This window comes from Leptosomus discolor, chromosome 1 (assembly GCF_034619465.1).
Source record: "Leptosomus discolor isolate bLepDis1 chromosome 1, bLepDis1.hap2, whole genome shotgun sequence".
Classification (NCBI taxonomy): domain Eukaryota; kingdom Metazoa; phylum Chordata; class Aves; order Leptosomiformes; family Leptosomidae; genus Leptosomus; species Leptosomus discolor.
In genome coordinates, this window is record NC_141391.1 from 77337304 (window position 1) to 77355749 (window position 18446).

General features: G+C 43.3%; 1 protein-coding gene across 1 annotated transcript; it reads left to right on the forward strand.

Annotated features, from left to right (window-relative positions):
• Window positions 1-1278: 1278 nt before the first annotated feature.
• GYG2 (glycogenin 2) lies at window positions 1279-17832 on the forward strand. The gene is given in 12 exon segments (XM_086473920.1): window positions 1279-1398; window positions 1400-1466; window positions 7190-7331; window positions 9113-9287; window positions 10576-10738; window positions 11299-11425; window positions 12378-12600; window positions 13746-13886; window positions 15644-15684; window positions 15686-15720; window positions 15723-15751; window positions 17671-17832. Coding segments are annotated over 12 exon segments (1425 nt in total).
• The last annotated feature ends 614 nt before the right edge of the window (window positions 17833-18446 follow it).

Genomic DNA, 18446 nt, shown 5'->3' on the forward strand with positions numbered 1-18446 from the left:
GTCCGAAATCGCTGTCCTCTGCTCAGCAGTCACTGATGTTCACAGAAAAGTTTGACACAAAGATGCCTCTACTGAACCAGGTCAGCCTAAAACTACCTTGGCAAAGACACGCTGCCTGAATGTACGTGCATACATTCACCTGTGAGTGAAAATATATCTAGCGCTCCGAATAGCACCAGCTCTCCGAGAACATTTCTTTATTTAGGTGACAAGTTATCACACTGCATGTACCCCTAGGGGTGATGGGGGCTGCAGAGGAGTTACAGGGAAGACTCCTTGAACCCGCGGTGAATCCCACGCGCCTGGGTCACCGTCAGCCACGCTGGAGCCAGCCCACCACTGCTGCTCTCAGGCCTTTTTTCCGCACTCTGCGATCTTCTCCATCAAAGGCGTTGATGTTTTCCTGACAGGGCCGTACGACAGAGTCTCCCCCAGCTTACCTTCCTTCCCCTCCGTGCCTGCGCAGGGGAAGCTGTGGTGCAACCCACGGCGGAGGTCAGCCTGCCGCCGCCACCCTCCAGCCCCCGCAGGCCGCGGCTCCCCGCTCCCGGCGCGGCGGGTGGGCGGCCACGGTGCGGGGCCCTCCATCGCTCCCTCCCTGCCGGAGGGCTTGCTCTTCTCTTTGATGTCTGCCCGGGCCGCCGCGCAGCTCCGCAAAGGGCCCGCCGGCTCCCCTCGCCCGGGAGCCTGGACACAGCGGCGGGGATGGGGGGGGGTGGGGTGGGGGGGTGTCCCTCCTCCCCTTCCCCAGCGCCTCCGGGCAGCGCGCAGGCAGCCTGCGGGGCGGGCGGCCCGAGGGGGGGGGGGGGGGTCTGTGGAGGTCCTGCTGGAACCCTCCGCCCCTGCGAGCAGCGCGCAGGGGCCGGGCCGGGCCGAGAGGGAAGCGGAGAGGACGAAGGCGAGGCGAGGCCCCCCCCAGCCCCGCCATGACCGGGGGCACCTCGGGGCGCCGCCCGGGGTGGGCGCTGCCGCGCTGCGGCCGACGGGGCGGGAGCGCTGCGCCACGCCGCCCCGCGCCGCCAGGGGGCGCCGCCGCCGCGGGTGGGGGCGCGCGGGGCGGCGGGCGGCCCCGGAGCAGCGGGCAGGTGCGGGGCCCCCGTCTGGCGGCGGCTGCCGGGGCCGGGCTCCGAGCTGTGCCCTGCCTCGCCTCGGGGGCTGGGCGCGGCGGGGGGCGCACGGCGGGGCGGGGGGCGAGGGGAGGATGGCCCCCTTGCAGCAAAGCCGGGAACGGGGGGCGGGGTGGGTCGTGGCAACCCTCCCAAATGGTCTCTGCCGCTAATGCCGTCGCTCTGCCGCTGCGCAGGAGTCCCTGCGAATATAATTCACCTTCCACTGTCTTCAGCAGGAAAGAGGCTAATCCCATTTCGCGATTTACCGGCCCCGCCGCGAGCAGGTGAGGCGGCGGCAGAGGTGGGCGCCGCGGGCCGTGGCCGTGCCCCTGCCCGGCCGCCCCCGCAGCATGTCCGGTGAGTACCGCGGCCCCGGCCGCCGGGCTCCGCCCGAGGGGCCGCCGCCGCCCTTCGCCGCACCCCGCACGCCCTCGGGGCCGGCCGGGCTGCGCAGGCAGTGCGGGCCGGGCCCCCGCGTCCCCCCGGCGCCTTCGCCTTCCTCGTACCGCGGGGCGGGTGAGGGTCTCCGCGGCCTCGTTGCCGGCAGCGTACTGCGCTGTAATTAGCAGTCTGGGATTAGGATTTAAACCGTCTGGCCGGTGGGAATGAACGGGCTGAACTCATTTACGCGCCCCGCTGGTACGTGCGGACGGGCCTAACCAGCCCTCTGCGCGCCGTCCTGGCGCTCTGCGGGTGCCCGGCCGGGGTGGGCACCCTCAGCCCGGGGCACGGTCAGGGAAACCTTTCTTGGTCCCTTCTTACATTGGTTTTATTCACGTGTCCTTAAAGCCACCAGGGTCTGATTTAAAGAGGTGGGTGCAGGTGTTGTTCTGTTTCTCGAATGTGCTTTCAACGCTGAGGAAGAAGTTGGGCAGAAGCCCCCCGAAACTGGGTTTGTGGAACCCTTTGAAAGGTGTCACAAACACGCTTCCCTCGGGCCTGGTGGATTCCGAGTCTGAATTAATGTATGTGGCACCTCAGCGCTGGGGGAAGATGCAGAAAGGGAGTCTGGGAGTCTGCAAATTAAAGGATTAGAGGATTGTGGTTTTGTTTGTTTGGGTGGTTTTTTTTGTTTGATGGCTTTTTGTTTTTGTTTTTGTTTGGTTCGTTTTTTTTGAAAGGAGGGTGGAAAGGCTGGAAACATCTAAATATATTAAGTCCTCTGTGCTGTCTTTGGCTTGCTTAAGCAATTATTACTATTTTTTTTCAAACTGTTATGTTACTGTGTTGGGGCAAGTTTTGGGTGCTGTGCATTGTGCTTATTTGCCTGTTACAATATTGTTGCATTTGATTTTTCATAAGGATCATTTACTAGCTGTTGAATAACAAAATTGCAGGGTGTTGAAGCAGGATCTAACTCTTCTTAACTGAAAGATACATAGTAAGAGGTAAACAAAATGAGAAACAAGTCCTCTTTCTGTAGCCTTCCAAGACAACAGTCATCATCTTGTCTATTAAAATTCGGTATTGTTTTGGTAAAGGATAAGGGAGAACCTGGTTTTGGATCAGGCAGAACTTTGTTATACCAAGAGAAATGCATGCCATCAAATGTCAATTTATGTTCTGTTATAAAAAGGTCTGGGTGAACTGTTGGTTGTGCCACCTCCATCGGTCGTGTAAATGTTTCTGCTGTTGGACCCAGACTGAGGAAGCATGGGAGTTAAATATGCCGGCCGTCATTTGTTTACTAGGGCAAGAACTGCCTCTTTGCTGAAAACTCACGTAATTTCTGATGGTCATCTGACATCATTGTCCACTAATCATTTTACCTTCTTGTAACAAAACACTTCTTGACTGCTTTTAAGGTTGTGGGTGTGGGCTGGAGCAGAGCTTTCAGTTCCAAGTGCCTTTGATATGGTTGTGCTAGGTCTGGGAAGTGAGAAGGCCTGTGGCTTTCCTTAACTTTGCAGTAACACATCTTCGCAGGGACATGCTTCTGGGGGAGGATGCGTAGAGACCTGTGTGCGGGAGGGGAAGTAACAAAGCTCTTGTTAGAACACGTGGTGTGAGTTTGGGCTGCGCTATGTCGTCATCGCTCGGGATTTTGGAAAGGTGCTTTGGGCTCAGCGGGCACCAGTCCAGTCTGCAGCCTGCCCCTCCTGCAGGTTGTGCCTGAAGGAGAAGGGGGCAGGTGACAAAGAGCAACAGACGGTACCAGGGAGGAATTCAAGAAGGCAGTCATACAACGTTGGTTCGTACAAGTGCCAGGATGTACTGGGGACCCAGACGGCCCGTTTGGAGGCTTTTAATTGGTTTATCTACTTCTCCCCCCCCCGTAGGAAGGCAACGTGTTATTTGGAATATGCTTGCAGGAAAGTTGTAGGATATGAGTCTCTGGTCTCCTATTGCAATTTTGGAGTGGGCAACTTGGCAAATTTGAGTTGTTAGTCTAGGAGCCACAGCTAGAGCACATTTTTCCTTCCTTTGTCTATCAGAAGAAAGACTGAAATACATTTAAAAAGAGATGTCTGTTGGATTATGGAAAAAAAATCCTTACCCTGCTTGTCTTGAAGCTGGCCAGGTGTATGTGGTCCGTTCAGTGCTTGTTATTATGAGTCACTCCTGATTCCCAGTGGATACCTGGTGTTTGTCCACTCTCTCCCTCTCTTTTTTTTTCTCTTTGAACATCAAAGTGCACACCACCCTGTCTGCTTGCTGGTGTGAATTCTAAGTAAAGCTTTTAGTGGCCCTGGAATTGGTTTTCAGGTCTGTGGAACAATTTTGCTTCTGACTGTGTCAGAGATACTACTGCTGTGAGTAAGTAGCATAAGAATTTGGTGGTCTTGGCTAAAACACCGTAACGAGTTTCACGTGAAGTCGCCCAGGCTGTAGTGATTCACATTACTTTTGCTGTCGTTTCTGTGTTGCTGTCTGCAGCTGCAGAGCAGGCTCTGAAATAACTCACCAAAGTTACTTGCTTGAAAATCCTTGGTTTGTTCTGAGGAACTCTTGGTATGTATTAAAACTGAGGAACCACTGCTGACAGTAATGATTTCTAAATTTGCATCTTCATGTGCTGCGTCGTAATCCAGACAAGAGAAATGAGCAGGTTTATAAATTCATACCAAATTGTTTTAGTGTGATTCTAATCATACACTTACTTTTCTCATAAATCCCTGAGAGTCAATAGTATTTGGCAGAGTCCTACAGCTTGAGAACAATTTGCTTGGAAACTTAATACTGTTCACACTACGTGTTTTCCATGAGAAATCGTATTGTCATTCAGCACAAAGAGTTGAAAGTCATGCATAATGGTGCACTTGACACTTAAAAAAAAAAAAATCCAGTTGAAATGAATTTTAAATAGCTACAACTTTGGCTTTCAAACTTCAAAGATCAAATCTTATTTTGCAGCTTAAAGTTAGTGGGTGAAACCCTGTGTACACTAGATCTAATGCAGCATTGTCCTTGATTTCAGTTAAATGGGAATTTTCAGGTAAACAGTTTATTTTCACAAGTTTATATGAAAATCTGATCCTTAGTTTTCAGTTATAAAAATAAAACATTTACTTCCAGGGACAGTATTCCAAAGAACATTATAAACGAGGCAAGTCAAGTAACACTTCTTCCTTGAAAACAGGGATTAGGTGAAAGAACAAGTCATGATAAAATCTTTTGATTTTAACCCTGCTATGGATCCTTACTGGATTAGTGATGCCTCTGTATGATTTTAAAATAGCTCGGATATGCTTCTGTCTTTGCACCAGAAATCTTTTAGTGTTGCATGCTTTCATTCAACAGTTTAATTATCCATTTAATTATCTCTGTAATGATTCACTCTGTTAAGGAGGCCGTAACGTGTATCCTACTTCCGATTCTGAAAACAGACAATTGGTTTCTTTTCTCTGCGAGATATTAGCAAGAGTTTCTTAGAAGCTGTATTTGTTCAGCAGTTTGCTTCCTTGTGGTTCTGGCCACAACTTCTGCCCCAGAGGTACTGGGCGTGAAAGCATATGTAAGATGTGGTAATTTGCCATACCAGCTTGCTGAACTATTTGATGAGTAGCTTGTGTATTTTTAGATGTGTTACTTAAGTAAAGATTCAGCTTCTGTAGCTACAAAGAATTTGCAGAAGCAGTAAGAAGATTAGGTGTTTGGTTTGGTGGTTGTTATTTAAACCGGCATTTTCAGATTTAAACTCGCGCTCATTTCGCAGCTTGCTTTTTGTATTAACCGACCTCCCACGTTCCTCTCAGTAGTTGTTTTACTACCTTTACTTGGCTGAAGATGCTTGTTGCCTACCACAAAAGCGCTTTTCTTTGCTGACTCTTTGTGTCTTTTGAGAATAATTTTATTGCTAAAGTAGCCTTCAGTATTTTACTCTTTTGTATTGGTTTTAATGTATGGTTATATTTATTCATTTAACCTTTAGGAAAATTGCAGTAGGAGCAGCTTACTTGCACAACTGTCCTTCTAAACCACTGCATGTAAGCAACTCCTTATTCATGGTTTTCTGGAACACCCATAACTTGCTTGAGCTGCTATGATAACAGGAAACTGGAAAGCTCCTTTTCTTACTTGCTTTAATTTCTGGAAATTGTGATTAAAAATGTTTTTGGAGTTTGCTTAGCTGCAGGATCTGCAAACTATTTTAAGTTTGGATGGATGAGTCATTTTTTTTTTTTTTTGGCCAAGTTTAACACTGCTGGGATTCTCCTGAGGTGCAGGGGTCTGTTATGTCAGAGGTAAACGTAAGGTGTACGTGCTTGATTCAAATTCAGGTCTGGCTGGAGATGAGGTGAGTCAGAAAGGGGGGAAGAAGACAGCACACCAGTGGGTCGGTGCTTTGCTTTGCATTTGGAGGACATGAAGAATGGAAATCCTTAGTACCTGAGAGCTTGTCACCAGCACCAACTATGCTTCACTGCATACCCTGATGTTAGGTCAGAGCTTTGAACTCGCTCATTCTGGCAGCCTCTAGCTGAGGCAGCCATGAGGTCATTTGTTGTGTTCTCTGCAACTAGTTCTGTGAGATTCTTTCCTAGCATCTCTCAGAGAGCCTGGAAACTGTATGACAGGGTGTTTATGTTGTTATTGTTTGGTTGTTTTAATTTATTTAACATAATTGCTTGTCCCTTAAGATGATGGTGGTTTTAAACAAGTAGTTCAACACAAGTATTTATTGAAGCTCTGTAAGAGCTCAGTGGAATTCCCCTCATCTGTGTGACCTGTTCATCTTGTTCTGGTTAATTTTGCAGCCTAGGAGGCTGAGGTCTTCCTTCTGTGCTCTGAGGATGCTGTTCACCTTGCTGAATAGTAGGTTCTGGCTCCCCCTGGGGGGAACCCCGATAACGGTGGTTCTGTCAGAGGGCGGAGCTGAAGAAGCAGCCCCTGGTGATACTGCCACAGGCCTGGTATCTCTGCAAAATACATTATGTCTCCTGTTGTGCAGGACTGTAGCTTGCTTTCTTTTTTATTGTAAGTTTTTTTTTTTCCCTTGTGTGTTTCTTGACAATGAGGAACACTCCTAATTTTCTTGGCGTTAGTTGAGGCAGAGATCCTTAGCTTCTGAGAGGTGTAGCAATTTCTCTGCGTTTGTTCAGCCAGCACCAGCTACTCCAGTACAAAAAGAGGACAGAGCAAAGAATAATGCCTGTTGGGTTGGCTCAGTGAGGTTATGGAAAGAAGGACGTTTCTGGCTAGTACTTAACTTCCTGTTTTTTTTTTCTCCTAGCTTTTGGCACTTTGGAAACAGGAACATTTTCCTTATCAGTTATATTATACTATGTTAGTTAAATGTAAAATCTAAATATTTACAGGTCGGCTTCTGTGGTTAACATTATGTTTAGGCAGTAAGACTTGGGGAATTATTTGTTTAAGGCTAGTCCCAAAACTTCATACCTGTTATTATGTAAATCAGGCAAACAAAAAATAACGTACATTCTGCAATCACGTTCGCTGGATTTTCTATTCAGTGGTGTGTTCTGGGGGAGTTTGGGAAAGAAAAGAGCTTATCACAGGAACTGCAGGTTGTTATAAGCCGCAGCCTGTTGGTTAGCTGGAGGAGGGAGATTGTAGGAACCTGCCAAAAGAGATTATGTTAAAGCTGTAAAGTGACTCTTCTGAATATTTGCTCACAGTAACGGATCAAGCCTTTGTGACCCTTGCTACCGATGATGTGTACTGCCAAGGCGCTCTGGTTCTCGGACAGTCGTTGAGGAACCATACGACATCTAGGAAACTGGCAGTACTAATTACACCAGAGGTTTCCAGTGGGATGAGGTAAGGATTCATGTGTTTTGGGAGGCTGATTATGTGGAAGAACAAGCAGCGTGAAAGATTTTAATAGGCTTCCTGTGGATTTCACAGCATTCTGTCTAGAAGTGCCCCCTTGGCTAGTGATTTCTGAGAGGAGTCCCAATAACACCCACGATAAGATCGTAAGCCTAGTAAGAATTCACTTGCAGAAGTAGAGCTTGTGGCTGGAAGTTGTCTTAAGCCCATAATTTGGAACATAAGCTGAAGATATTTAATGTCTTGCTTTTGAGACAAAATAAAGGCACTACTGTTCCCTGCGCCCCCCGACCCGCCCCCCAAGTGTTTCTCTTTTAGAAAGAGTTAGATACATAACCACATGTGACATCAGAAGTCTGCAAAAACCTTAGGAGTTCAATTTCAAATGACTTAATCTTTTTAAAATACTGGTGCATGGCGATCATGATGAGAAATTAATTTTTTTTTCCTCCTTTTTTTTTTTAAAAATCATTTTCCAGTTTGGTTTGTGATTTCACAGGCGCTACAGAATTGGATGTAGAGAAATGTCATTAGATCTGTTGAACTTAAGCCCTTTTATTTAGAGGACTGTGGTGCTTGTTCAAAGGAACATGACATGCGGTAGCTGCTTAAACTCTTAAGTCTGCGGTGGCTTAGGAGGTGTGCAAGCTCCTGATATCTGTACGCTGTGTGAAAGTATTTGCAATGCATCTGGCTCAAGAAACATACTTTACCATTTTTGCTGTGATTCGATGTACAGAAATCTGTTTTTACAGTTGTTTTTTTTTTTAAAGTATGGATTTTTTTCAGAACACTGTAACCTTCCTGAGAGAATACTGTATACGTTTGACACCCGGGTGGACACTAAGTCCATTAGTTTTTTCGTCCTCATTCCGTGTCTGTGTGGGAAAACTTTTATAATACCTTTTTTTTTAGTCAAGGATAGCATTGTAAAAAAAGGAATATCACTAAGCTATGCTTCTAAAAATCTGTACCTACTTTTAATTCTTTCCCAGTTATGTCCTGCCCCTTGAAGATCAGTCAAGCAAAAGCTAATGACTCTGAAATCTAGATAATCAGCACAGGCTTTTCTTGTTCTGTGTTTGTGTGACATCCAGAACTTTGTAGTTAATAGTGTAATGTAAATAAATAAACTGTGTTTAAAAGACTTTTTTTTTTTTCTTGTGTCTTGAAGGAAAATTCCCTCCTTTAGTACCACCTGTAAAATTCCCATGGAAGATATGCATAGAAAAAAGATGACTTCCTAAAAGTCTCATTGGAGACGATTTGTAGTAGCGAGCAAGTACATACTGCCTGTTCTGAAAGGTGCAGTTTTGAAGCTGCGCTTACTTGGGCACAGTAGGTGCAAATGACTGTGCTGGCAGTGCATGCCACATCCGTGCAGCGCAGAGGGAACGCGGTGTGGTGCTGTTCTTCAGAGACGGTTGTGCAGGATGAAAGCTGCTTTTAAAGCAAATTTCTGTTGGTGTTTCTATAGGAGATTAAGTAACTAAAATAAGGGTTGGTTTCTCTTCCATACAGCACCTGTCGCTTTTGAGGTGCTGGGTCTGTCATGGAAGAGGCGATGGTATGCCCTGGTTGACAGCTGTCACTTCAGCAGACTGTTTACAAGGACTCTTCACTTCTGACTTCTCATTCTGGCCAGCCAATCTAGCCTTTGTTGTTGTCATAATAAATATGGTGCCGTGTGTCGCTGTTTTCATGCCAGAAGTGAACTCCGATGAACCCCTCTAAATTCCCTTCTTTCTCTCCACTGCTTGCCCTGGTAGGTCTGTCCTCCACAGCGTGTTTGACGAAGTCATCGAGGTGGATGCGCTTGACAGTGCTGACTCGGTCCGTTTGGCTCTGATGCAGAGGCCAGAACTGGGTATAACCTTCACTAAGCTTCACTGTTGGACTCTTACTCATTATAGCAAATGTGTCTTCATGGATGCAGACACTTTGGTGAGTAGAGTGGGAGCTGTGGGAATGTTTGTGTCTGTCTTGAAGAGCCACCCTGAGCATGGGATGCTTCCTTGTCAGGCAGCCTGCTGGGCTGTGAAGTGACCAGATTTGCTGGTGGTCACAAGGTTGCGGGAGCTCCAGCTGGCGTGCTTTGGCAATGCTCGCAGTTTTGCCGGCTGCCTAGAAATAAATCCTGTTTTGAGAGTAGCCTCAGGACTGTCCTCAAAAGGCATCGCAAACACGCTCTATGCAAATGGGCTTCTGACAGATGTTTGAAATGGATACATACATAGTTTCATACGCTTTTGTTTGGACTTATTGTGGTCAGGAAGGCAGGCCAGTTTTAAAATGAAGGGGGCGGGGGGGAAAGCCCAGAAACATTAATTACTTTTATTATATCTTTTAGAGGTAGAGAGATTAAAACGGCCATAATTTTGGCAAGGACAATCATGTCAGCCTTCCCCTGCACTTACGTGGCTCGCTGTGGAAGACTGGGGTGCATTTTAGTTTAATAGGTCTGTATTTGAATTAGAAACCAAATTAAGTTCTTGCTCTCAGGGGGTGAGGTGGGGGAGGCTTATGATTTCCTGCTTTACATTAAAGTTAAAGGAGGAAGGCAAATACTTGTTTTGTTTTAAACTCAATGAAGTAATCTTTCTCCTAAAAAATGTTGTTCTGCTTTTCACAGTGGCTCAGTTGTGGGTGGGGCCCAGACTTTCAGCGACTGCCCAGCTGTCTTTCCACGAGCTTTAAAAGTGATCTCGGCCTTAACCTGATTGATTTTTGCCACTTCCTTGTGAAGCTTAAAAACCAAACCATATCAAACCTCTGAGTTTATGTTACATTAGAAAACTGGTAACAAATGACAGTTTGTCTGCTACTCCTTTAGTCAGTCTGTGCTAACTCAAATTATTTGGATTCCCAGCTTTCATTCAGCCCATTTGCAGTTACTGAGAATAGTGGATTCTGGAAAGGTGAGCTAAGATAATGTTTAAAGTATAATGTTTAAAGGGTCCTTCTGGAGGGTCTCCAAGGTTCATGAAATAATTGCACAGGGATTGGGCTTTTTGCAGAGAAATCACAGAGAACCACAATTAATGTTGCCATATTACGTTAAAAATAGAGGTTCTGACCCCTAGCGTATTTTGCATTGCCACTGCTTTTATGCTCTGCAAGTTATATACTTGGCCAAACTAGCAGTTTGCTCCATTGGTCCTGATTTAGCTGCTTGTGTTCTAGAAAAACGTTTGCTCTAACAGTTTTTCCTTATTTTCCTGCTGTCTCTAAGGTGCTTTGCAATGTTGATGAATTGTTTGATCGAGAAGAGTTTTCAGCAGCTCCAGATTCTGGCTGGCCTGACTGCTTTAATAGTGGTGTGTTTGTGTTCCGACCTTCCTTGAAAACTTACAACCTGCTTCTCCGCTTTGCTGCTGAGCATGGCAGCTTTGATGGTAAGGGGCAAGGATGAAGTATGAGACATGAGATTCCTTCTCATTAAGCTGTTTTTTCCATAGCTTCCGTGCTATCAGGCAGAATAGAGAAAGGCAGGAGTTCTCTGGGCTTTACACAATTGTGCCCCCACAAAAATTTAAGGTGCAAACCTTTGCCTCTTACACTGTACTTAAGACCCATTAACTTCTTGTGGACTGTGCTTCCCAGAAAAGGGCAATGAAGGGACGTTGCGTCCGAGTCTTGCTCAGTAAGTTTTAATTTTGCTGTCTGGTTTAGGAGAGAGAAATACATCTGATCTTCAGTCTTCTGCTCTGAGGGAGACCAAACCCCTTTCCTACTCCTTTCTTCATATATTACAGTAGGACTGCATTTGCACTGAACTTGCGTCGGAACGGATCAGGTATTGCTCACTTGTACCTGCGCACATGGCCATATTGTCAAGTCCAAGTTGCCGTCCCATGAACACACCAGCCTCACTCCCATCCTTAGATGTGAAATTTTGACGTAGATTTGAGTATGCGCGTAATTGTGGTAATACTGTTTTACATGTATTCTTTAGGAGGTGATCAAGGCTTGTTGAATAGCTTCTTCAGCAGCTGGGCAACAGCAGATATTGGCAAACACTTACCTTTCCTCTATAACTTAAGCAGCAGTGCTGTATACACCTATGTTCCTGCTTTCAATCAGTAAGTAGTAACAGATCTGACTGCAAGGCTCTGTAGTTTGTTAACTAACGTTGTATTACAGAGAATAATAATGATGCTTTCTGTTGGTTATAAATTACAGCAGTCAGAAACAGTGGTATGTAGAAATCGTGCAGTAGAAGCTTAAATGCAATATGAATGTCTTGCATCTGGATGCAGAGAGAGTCCCAGAGCTGGCTATGCTGTCCCATATGTTGTTTCAGAGGAGCTTTTCTCATATTCAAAAAGACGTAGATGACTTTTGTATTAGGTTCTGACAGCTTTACGATGAACAACTTTACGAAGTTGTTCCCTTCTTTTGCAGTCACTTCTGTTGAAAACAGTTGTTCTTGTGTTTGGGTTTTAAAATTTTTTTTTAGAAAACATTTCTTAGGTTCTTCTGTGGAACAAAATTTGTGCCAGTAGCTATATGGCTTCAGACAGTGCAGTTAGGAAACTTTTTCTGGCAGAAGGCAAGTTGGATTTAGGGTGCCATGAATTACTGCTCCAGCTGCACGAAAGATTCTTACCGGCAGGTGAACTTAGGACGATGTATTTATTAGTAATTTTTAATATGGGATCAGTAATAACCAATCATCGTGATTCAGTGTTTGAAGTGCTATTTACGTGTTTGTGAACAGAGTATGCAGGAGGACTGGAAAGGGTGCTGCGTTAGCCTGTCATTTTCCTTCGTGAACTTTTCTACTAGAATCAGCAGCTGGAAGCAAATGGCAATGCAGCCTTTTATTTTCTGTATGCTAAACGAGATACCTTAAACTAAGAAGATAGAAAAGATACTAAATATGTATTTATATTGAATGTGTTGCTATTGCAAAATGTCAAAATTACCTCACCAGTGAGAGTAAGCATGTTTCTTTAGCAGTTTATATTGGTTTAAAAAAAAAAAAAATATATATATATTTGATGTATAGACCTGTATGTTTAATCTCTGCAGTTTTGGTAGAGATGCTAAAGTTGTTCACTTCTTGGGAGCGACAAAGCCCTGGAACTACAAATACAACCTTCAAACAAAGAGAGTTGTGCAGGATGGCACCACCTCTGGATCTTTTCATCAGCTGTCGTTTCTTGCCCTCTGGTGGAATATATACAGTGCCAGTATATTGCCTTTGTTAGCAAAACTTCAGAAGATGGAAGACTCAGAATCTGAGGAATGCAAGGTAACAAATAAGGAGTTGGAATCACAACAAAAATTCTGAAATGGATGTGCTTGCTAGAGGAAGGAATGACATGAAAAAACATAGTATCTATTGATTGGTAGTAGCAGTGATGGCTTCTAGAAGCATCTAAACTATCAATTTAGGAAGGATTTTTAGTTCTATTTGCTTTCCAGAGATTTCCCCCAGCCCCCGTCTTAGTTGATGAAGAGTTTGTATGGGAGTGTATGTGTGTAGATTCTGCAAATTAAAACAAAGTATGACACAAATTAGCCAGAGAAGGTGATGATCTGTCTGTGAAACAAACGGACTTTTGACTTTTTGAAGATAAGTTGATGTAGACCTGAAACTAGCCCTTGAACTATAGTAAAACTTGCCTTTTCAGAACCTCATTATAACTTGTTTCATGAGGGTCATAACAAATCAGATTTGCAAAGGCAGCATTAATTAAGTTTAGGATGTTTTATTCAGTACTTATAGTATCAGCCATTTACTGAGCACTTTATGCCTTTTTTTTTTCTCTTTGAAGGAAGTGCAGCAATTTATGAAATTCTATTTCTATCAATAGATTAAAAAAATCTGTTGATAAATAGATGGTTTCTTGGAGAGCAGCAGCATAAAGTAATGAGTAGAATTACAATTTTTAGTTTTGTATCCAGACATGACAATGTTGATCACTTTTATGCACACGTAAATATTTTCTTAATTTTTTTTAATAGTAGACTATTACCATCATTGAACTAATTGCACAGTCGCACGAGATCGGTTGGACAATTACCATCAAAGCCCTAACGAGGAATTTGGTTTGTTAACCTTGTGACAAATTGGAAAGCAGAGGAAGGAATGGGCAGTTACTGATCTCGTACTTTAACATGCTGCAATTTTAAGGAAATTGTGCAGTAACGAAATACTCTGGCCACAGCAACATGAAGGTGGCAATACCTGTTATATTTAGCTCCTGATGATGCTGGCATACCTACGAGTGCAAAAACCTAAATTGCAACAATGTCGGAATCTGAGACCACAGACTTCTGAAATTACTCATTCCTTTAATGCTGAGATCCCTGTAAGGAAGTCAAACTTGTAAATAAGATATTAATTTCCTGCAAAATTGCATTTCAGTGGTGAGATGTTCTTGTTTTTGTCAGCACACTTTCAATGGAGTTGAAATTACACTGAAAAAGGTCAGTCCTTACGTGGCCAATTCGCTGCAAATGCCTGGGCTTCCAGAGCAGACCTATGAAATCTATCCCGCAGTGTGTTCACCTGGGGAGCTCACTTTCAAAGCGGTAAGAATGTTGTATATTCCTACATGCAGTAACAAAGTAAAATGATACACTAAAATGAGATAATTTTTTTTTAATTATGCTTCTGATCTGGGAGATTGGATCTTCTTCAATTTAGCGTAGCTACTGAATTTTCTTGCTAGCATCAGAAACAGTCTAAAGAGTATCTCTTTTCTTTAATCTTTGTTCGTGCATGCATGATGCGTCTGGAGGTTGAAAGAGTTTGCATTGAATTTTACGAACAGATGACATATTGAAAGTTGCTAAGTAATTAATAAAATCATAATAAATGTAAAAAATATAATATGCAATATCAATGTAATAAAGATGTGTTACTAAAGTAATCTTTTGAATATTAATACTCTTGTGAATTAATGTATTTAAAACTGGAATCCTTTCTGTCGCTCCCCTGTAGAACTTTTTTTTTTTTTTTTTTTTTCCCCAGAGGTGTTGACCCAGAAAACTCTGTGAATTGGGCAACCAGGAATGTCTTAAAACAAACCACTGATGATCATTGTAGGGGTCCTGGCTCTTTTGTCACTCTTCTTGCATTTGGGTGTTTCTGTTGCACTGACTCCCCTTATTTTGTACAGGAATTAGGTTGGACATAATCGCACAATGTTTCTGCAGGTGTAAGTCATTACGTGTTGTATGATAAACCACACTACAGCAAGGTACAACTGGGAGAAGATAAAATTCATGTTCTAATGTCCTCTGCTGTTGTAACTTGTGGACTGCTCTGTAGTAAGATGAAGACACTTTTTATTACATTCAGTGCTTCATCCCTTTAGGCTGTAGTTACTCCATAAAGTCAAACTGTAGTTTTCCTTCCTTTCTTTTCCACTGTGAGTCTGGAGGGACTGAAGGAAAAATGCAAACCTTCTCGCTTTATAACTTAACAATAATTTCTTTGCAAAAGATGTGTTATCTTGTGTTTCTTGTACATCTGACTCCATTGGAAAGGCTCAAACCAAATAGGAACACATTTTCAAGATGTTTGTTTGGGGTAAAAAAGATCATAATCTTCACTTAAAGTACTGTCATTCAAATTTTAAATTTCTTTTATTTTTTAATTACTAGGATTGGTTTATCAGAAGATCATATTAATCAGAAATTAATAGCTTGATTCTCTTCTTACTTAGGAACAGCATCATTCTACTTCTTGTCACTTAGCTTCAGCAATCTTGTGGGATTGTTTTGGTTTTGGTGGAAGAGACTTCAGAATGGGGTCTGTCTAATCATTTCTGTTCTGATATCTGCCAAAGGCAAATACTTGGGGCAGCATTTTTGAGGCAATCCTTTTTACCTCTATTGTGGAATTCATTGTTCTATTCTCATTCTATGCATATGAAAAGCTGAGGAGTTACAGAGGAAGCTATTATCCCAAAACGAGATTTTTCTTGTTGACGTTTGGCCTCGTGAATGGTAGGCATCTACTGTAAGCTACCTTTCCAGGCTGTTCCTGTGGCCACTGAAGAATGACAGCCACTTTGAACCTATTTTAGGATGAGATGAGCTGCCCTCTGGAGGTACTTATCCTAGATTGATTATAGTAGGAGCTTATGTTCAATGCCATTTTGCTAGCTAAAGCTGGGTGAGATCAATTTTGTCCTTGGTAATTATGTGTTTCATTCCTTTTCCTCCCATCCACTGCTTTCCCCTATCGCAAGACTGAAATTGATTTGTATTGTATGAATTCTCATGATAAAGAAACTATGAAAAAATACGCTCCTAATAAAACCTCAGTGGCTGTATCTTAGCAACCTGTGTGTGAAGTTGAACAAAGTGGTTCTAATGTCTATCTCTGAGCGTGACAGACCTTCAGAACAACTTGTGTTGTTCCTGCATTTTGGGAAACCTCAGAGCTGGTACAGGTAGAAACTTTCTGTCTTGTACATCTGTTGATAATTGCATGGAAGTCTTTGCTGCCAGTATCATTCTGGGAAATATCAACTTATGATGAGATGTGCGAATAAATGCTTTAATCTTTCAGCTATGTAATTCCTTAACTGCTTCCAGTACTGGGGTATGATCCCTTTCTAGTTTTCTTTTAGAAACTTCCAGTTTTTAAATGTATGTTCTCCTGTGCTAGCCCCCAAGTAATAAATGCACGGTGGTAATTTTAGCTCTTCAATACTAATACAAGCAAAGCTGTTTGGGTTTCTTTGTCCTGATTTAGGTTTTTTTTTACCTGCTGAAGTGATGTTTCCAAGCAAGCGGAAAATGAATGTACAGTGAGTCAGGCATGAAGCCGATGCTGCTAGGCTTTCCTCTGTGATCTTGCACTGCCTTTTTCTGGGGGCAGTGTGACAGCAGTGCCAGACTTGGCGTTGATGGGGGTGACGGGCGGTCAAGGACTTGTATCTTGTAAGATACACAGCACAGCCATCTGAGGCCTGATGAGGCCTTTCGTGTGATTGTGAAGCACCACAGTGAAACACTTTAAGGCTGAGAAACAAAACTGTACGTAAAAGTGTACATCCTGTGCAGCCAGGGGTGCTTAGGCCCTAGCCAATATTCTTCATTTCTAAAAACGCAAAATTCTTCATTTCTAAAAACTTCTTGTTAATGGCATCCAAAGCTGTCGGTAAGGCTTGCCGATGGTAAAGAAAGGAATCTTCATGCATTACTGTGGTTATGTGCATACAAAGCCTGAAAATTAAATTCCAAGTATTGTTGCATGTTTGCGTATATAGGGAGGAGTCATGCTCTTTTGAGTGTTTATTCATGTTTAAAGTCATGTACAGAGGGACGCAGGTGGGGATACATATGGAAGGATGCAGTTGCCTGAGCATATAGTGTCATGCTGGCGGTTTGAAATACCTTACCTGGTCTGCAGGTACAGGTCTTGCGCAAGTCCTGTGCCTCGTCCGCCCCAAGCTGGCAGATGTAATGGTTATTCCAGGGCATTTGGGTGGTTTAAGCCACTGATTCCTGCCCCGTTAAGTTCTGTTCTGAAACATCTTTGTGTTGAATTTGTGAGGGCTTCACTGGAAGGCCATTCTGTTTGATTTCAATTTTGTTTATAACATGAGATGAGTTGTTTGCTTTGGAGCAGTACGGAAAGCAGGTTTTCAGTAGCTGCCTTGATTTGTCCTTGTTATGCTTCATCTTTATTACTGGCTATAATTGTTGGGATGTTCTGGTTTTACTGGCATTGGTCAGTCATGGGACAGTTTTTTTTCTTTTATGTGGTTGAAATTATCACTAATAATGTGTCTTGTATTTGTGCACCCATGATAACTTGATCTTGAACCAGGATTCACAGTTTTGGATTGTTGTTCAAAATGAACTAGTTACCAGTGTAACGAATAGTGTCAGTCTTTTTAAGTAATTTATATGGGTGATGTGTCTCGCATCAGCTAAATAATAGATCTTACTGGAGATCAGATAAAACGAGTAACCAAAGGAACTCGTGTTTACATGACATCCTGCTGAAGACAAAATTTGCACAGGCACATGGTTTCGCTTTATTGTAGGAGGTACTGTACTCGAAGCAGGCCGTATTTGTAATATTCTCATTGTGTTGTTGCTGGGGATGCCAAGGTCTGAGTTAAGACAAGTACAATAAATGCTTGGTATGTTCAAAGATGCTATGACAAGTAGTAAAGGCATGGGAAAATGAGATCACATTATCAAAACAAGAAAGAATGTTTGAATACTACTTGGTTTATTGTTTTAACTGGGACTGTACAAAGCAGAAGTCTGGCATTTAAGGTTTAACTTCACAGCACTGAAATGAGAACAACTAATGACTGTTTTCCCACTTTTCTGCTTCTTCCCACAGAACAAGGTCGCATATTCTGTTTCGGAGCTGTCTATTCGCTTCAAACCAGAAGAGCCAAGTCCAGAAGACGAACGGAGAAAATGGGAGGAAGGGCGCATGGACTATATGGGGAAAGATGGTTTTGAACATATCAAAAAGAAATTGGATTCGTTTTTGCATTAAGATGGAGTGTACTGTAATGGCCATCGCGATCTATATTTCTTCTATAAATGCAATCCTTGAATACTTGGCTTATCTTCATAGTTTATTTGACACCAAAGTTAGAGGTAGATGCGGTTCCTCGTATATTTTAGGGGAAGATTAACATATACAGACTTTGTTTTTTAACTGTTGTGTGCCTCATCTTTATGTGTGTCTCATCTTCATTTTCTCCCATTGTGCCTTCTGAAGTATAACGAATGGTACCCTCTGAGTCTGAACTCTCATATTTATCACTCTTCCCTGCTCCTCCCCATAGCATTCTGCAGAAACAGTCCTGAGTGTGAAACGTGTTGGAAGTGGAGATTATTTCACAAGTTAAGATTATTTCACAAGTACTTTTACCTTTTAGAAGGTCCTGTAAAACTATTTAAATGAAAACCTTGGTCTTGAAACCAAGTTAACACTTTCAAGGGCAACCATAGTGTAGACTTCAATATGCGAAAAAAAGTGAGGAGGTGAAATCCTGGCCTCATAGGAGCCTGCGACAACAGTTTTTCATTTAAGAATATTTAGGATTAGAGGAAATACAGACTTTGTCTGAGATCACTAGTGGATGTTATCGCTAATTACAGGAA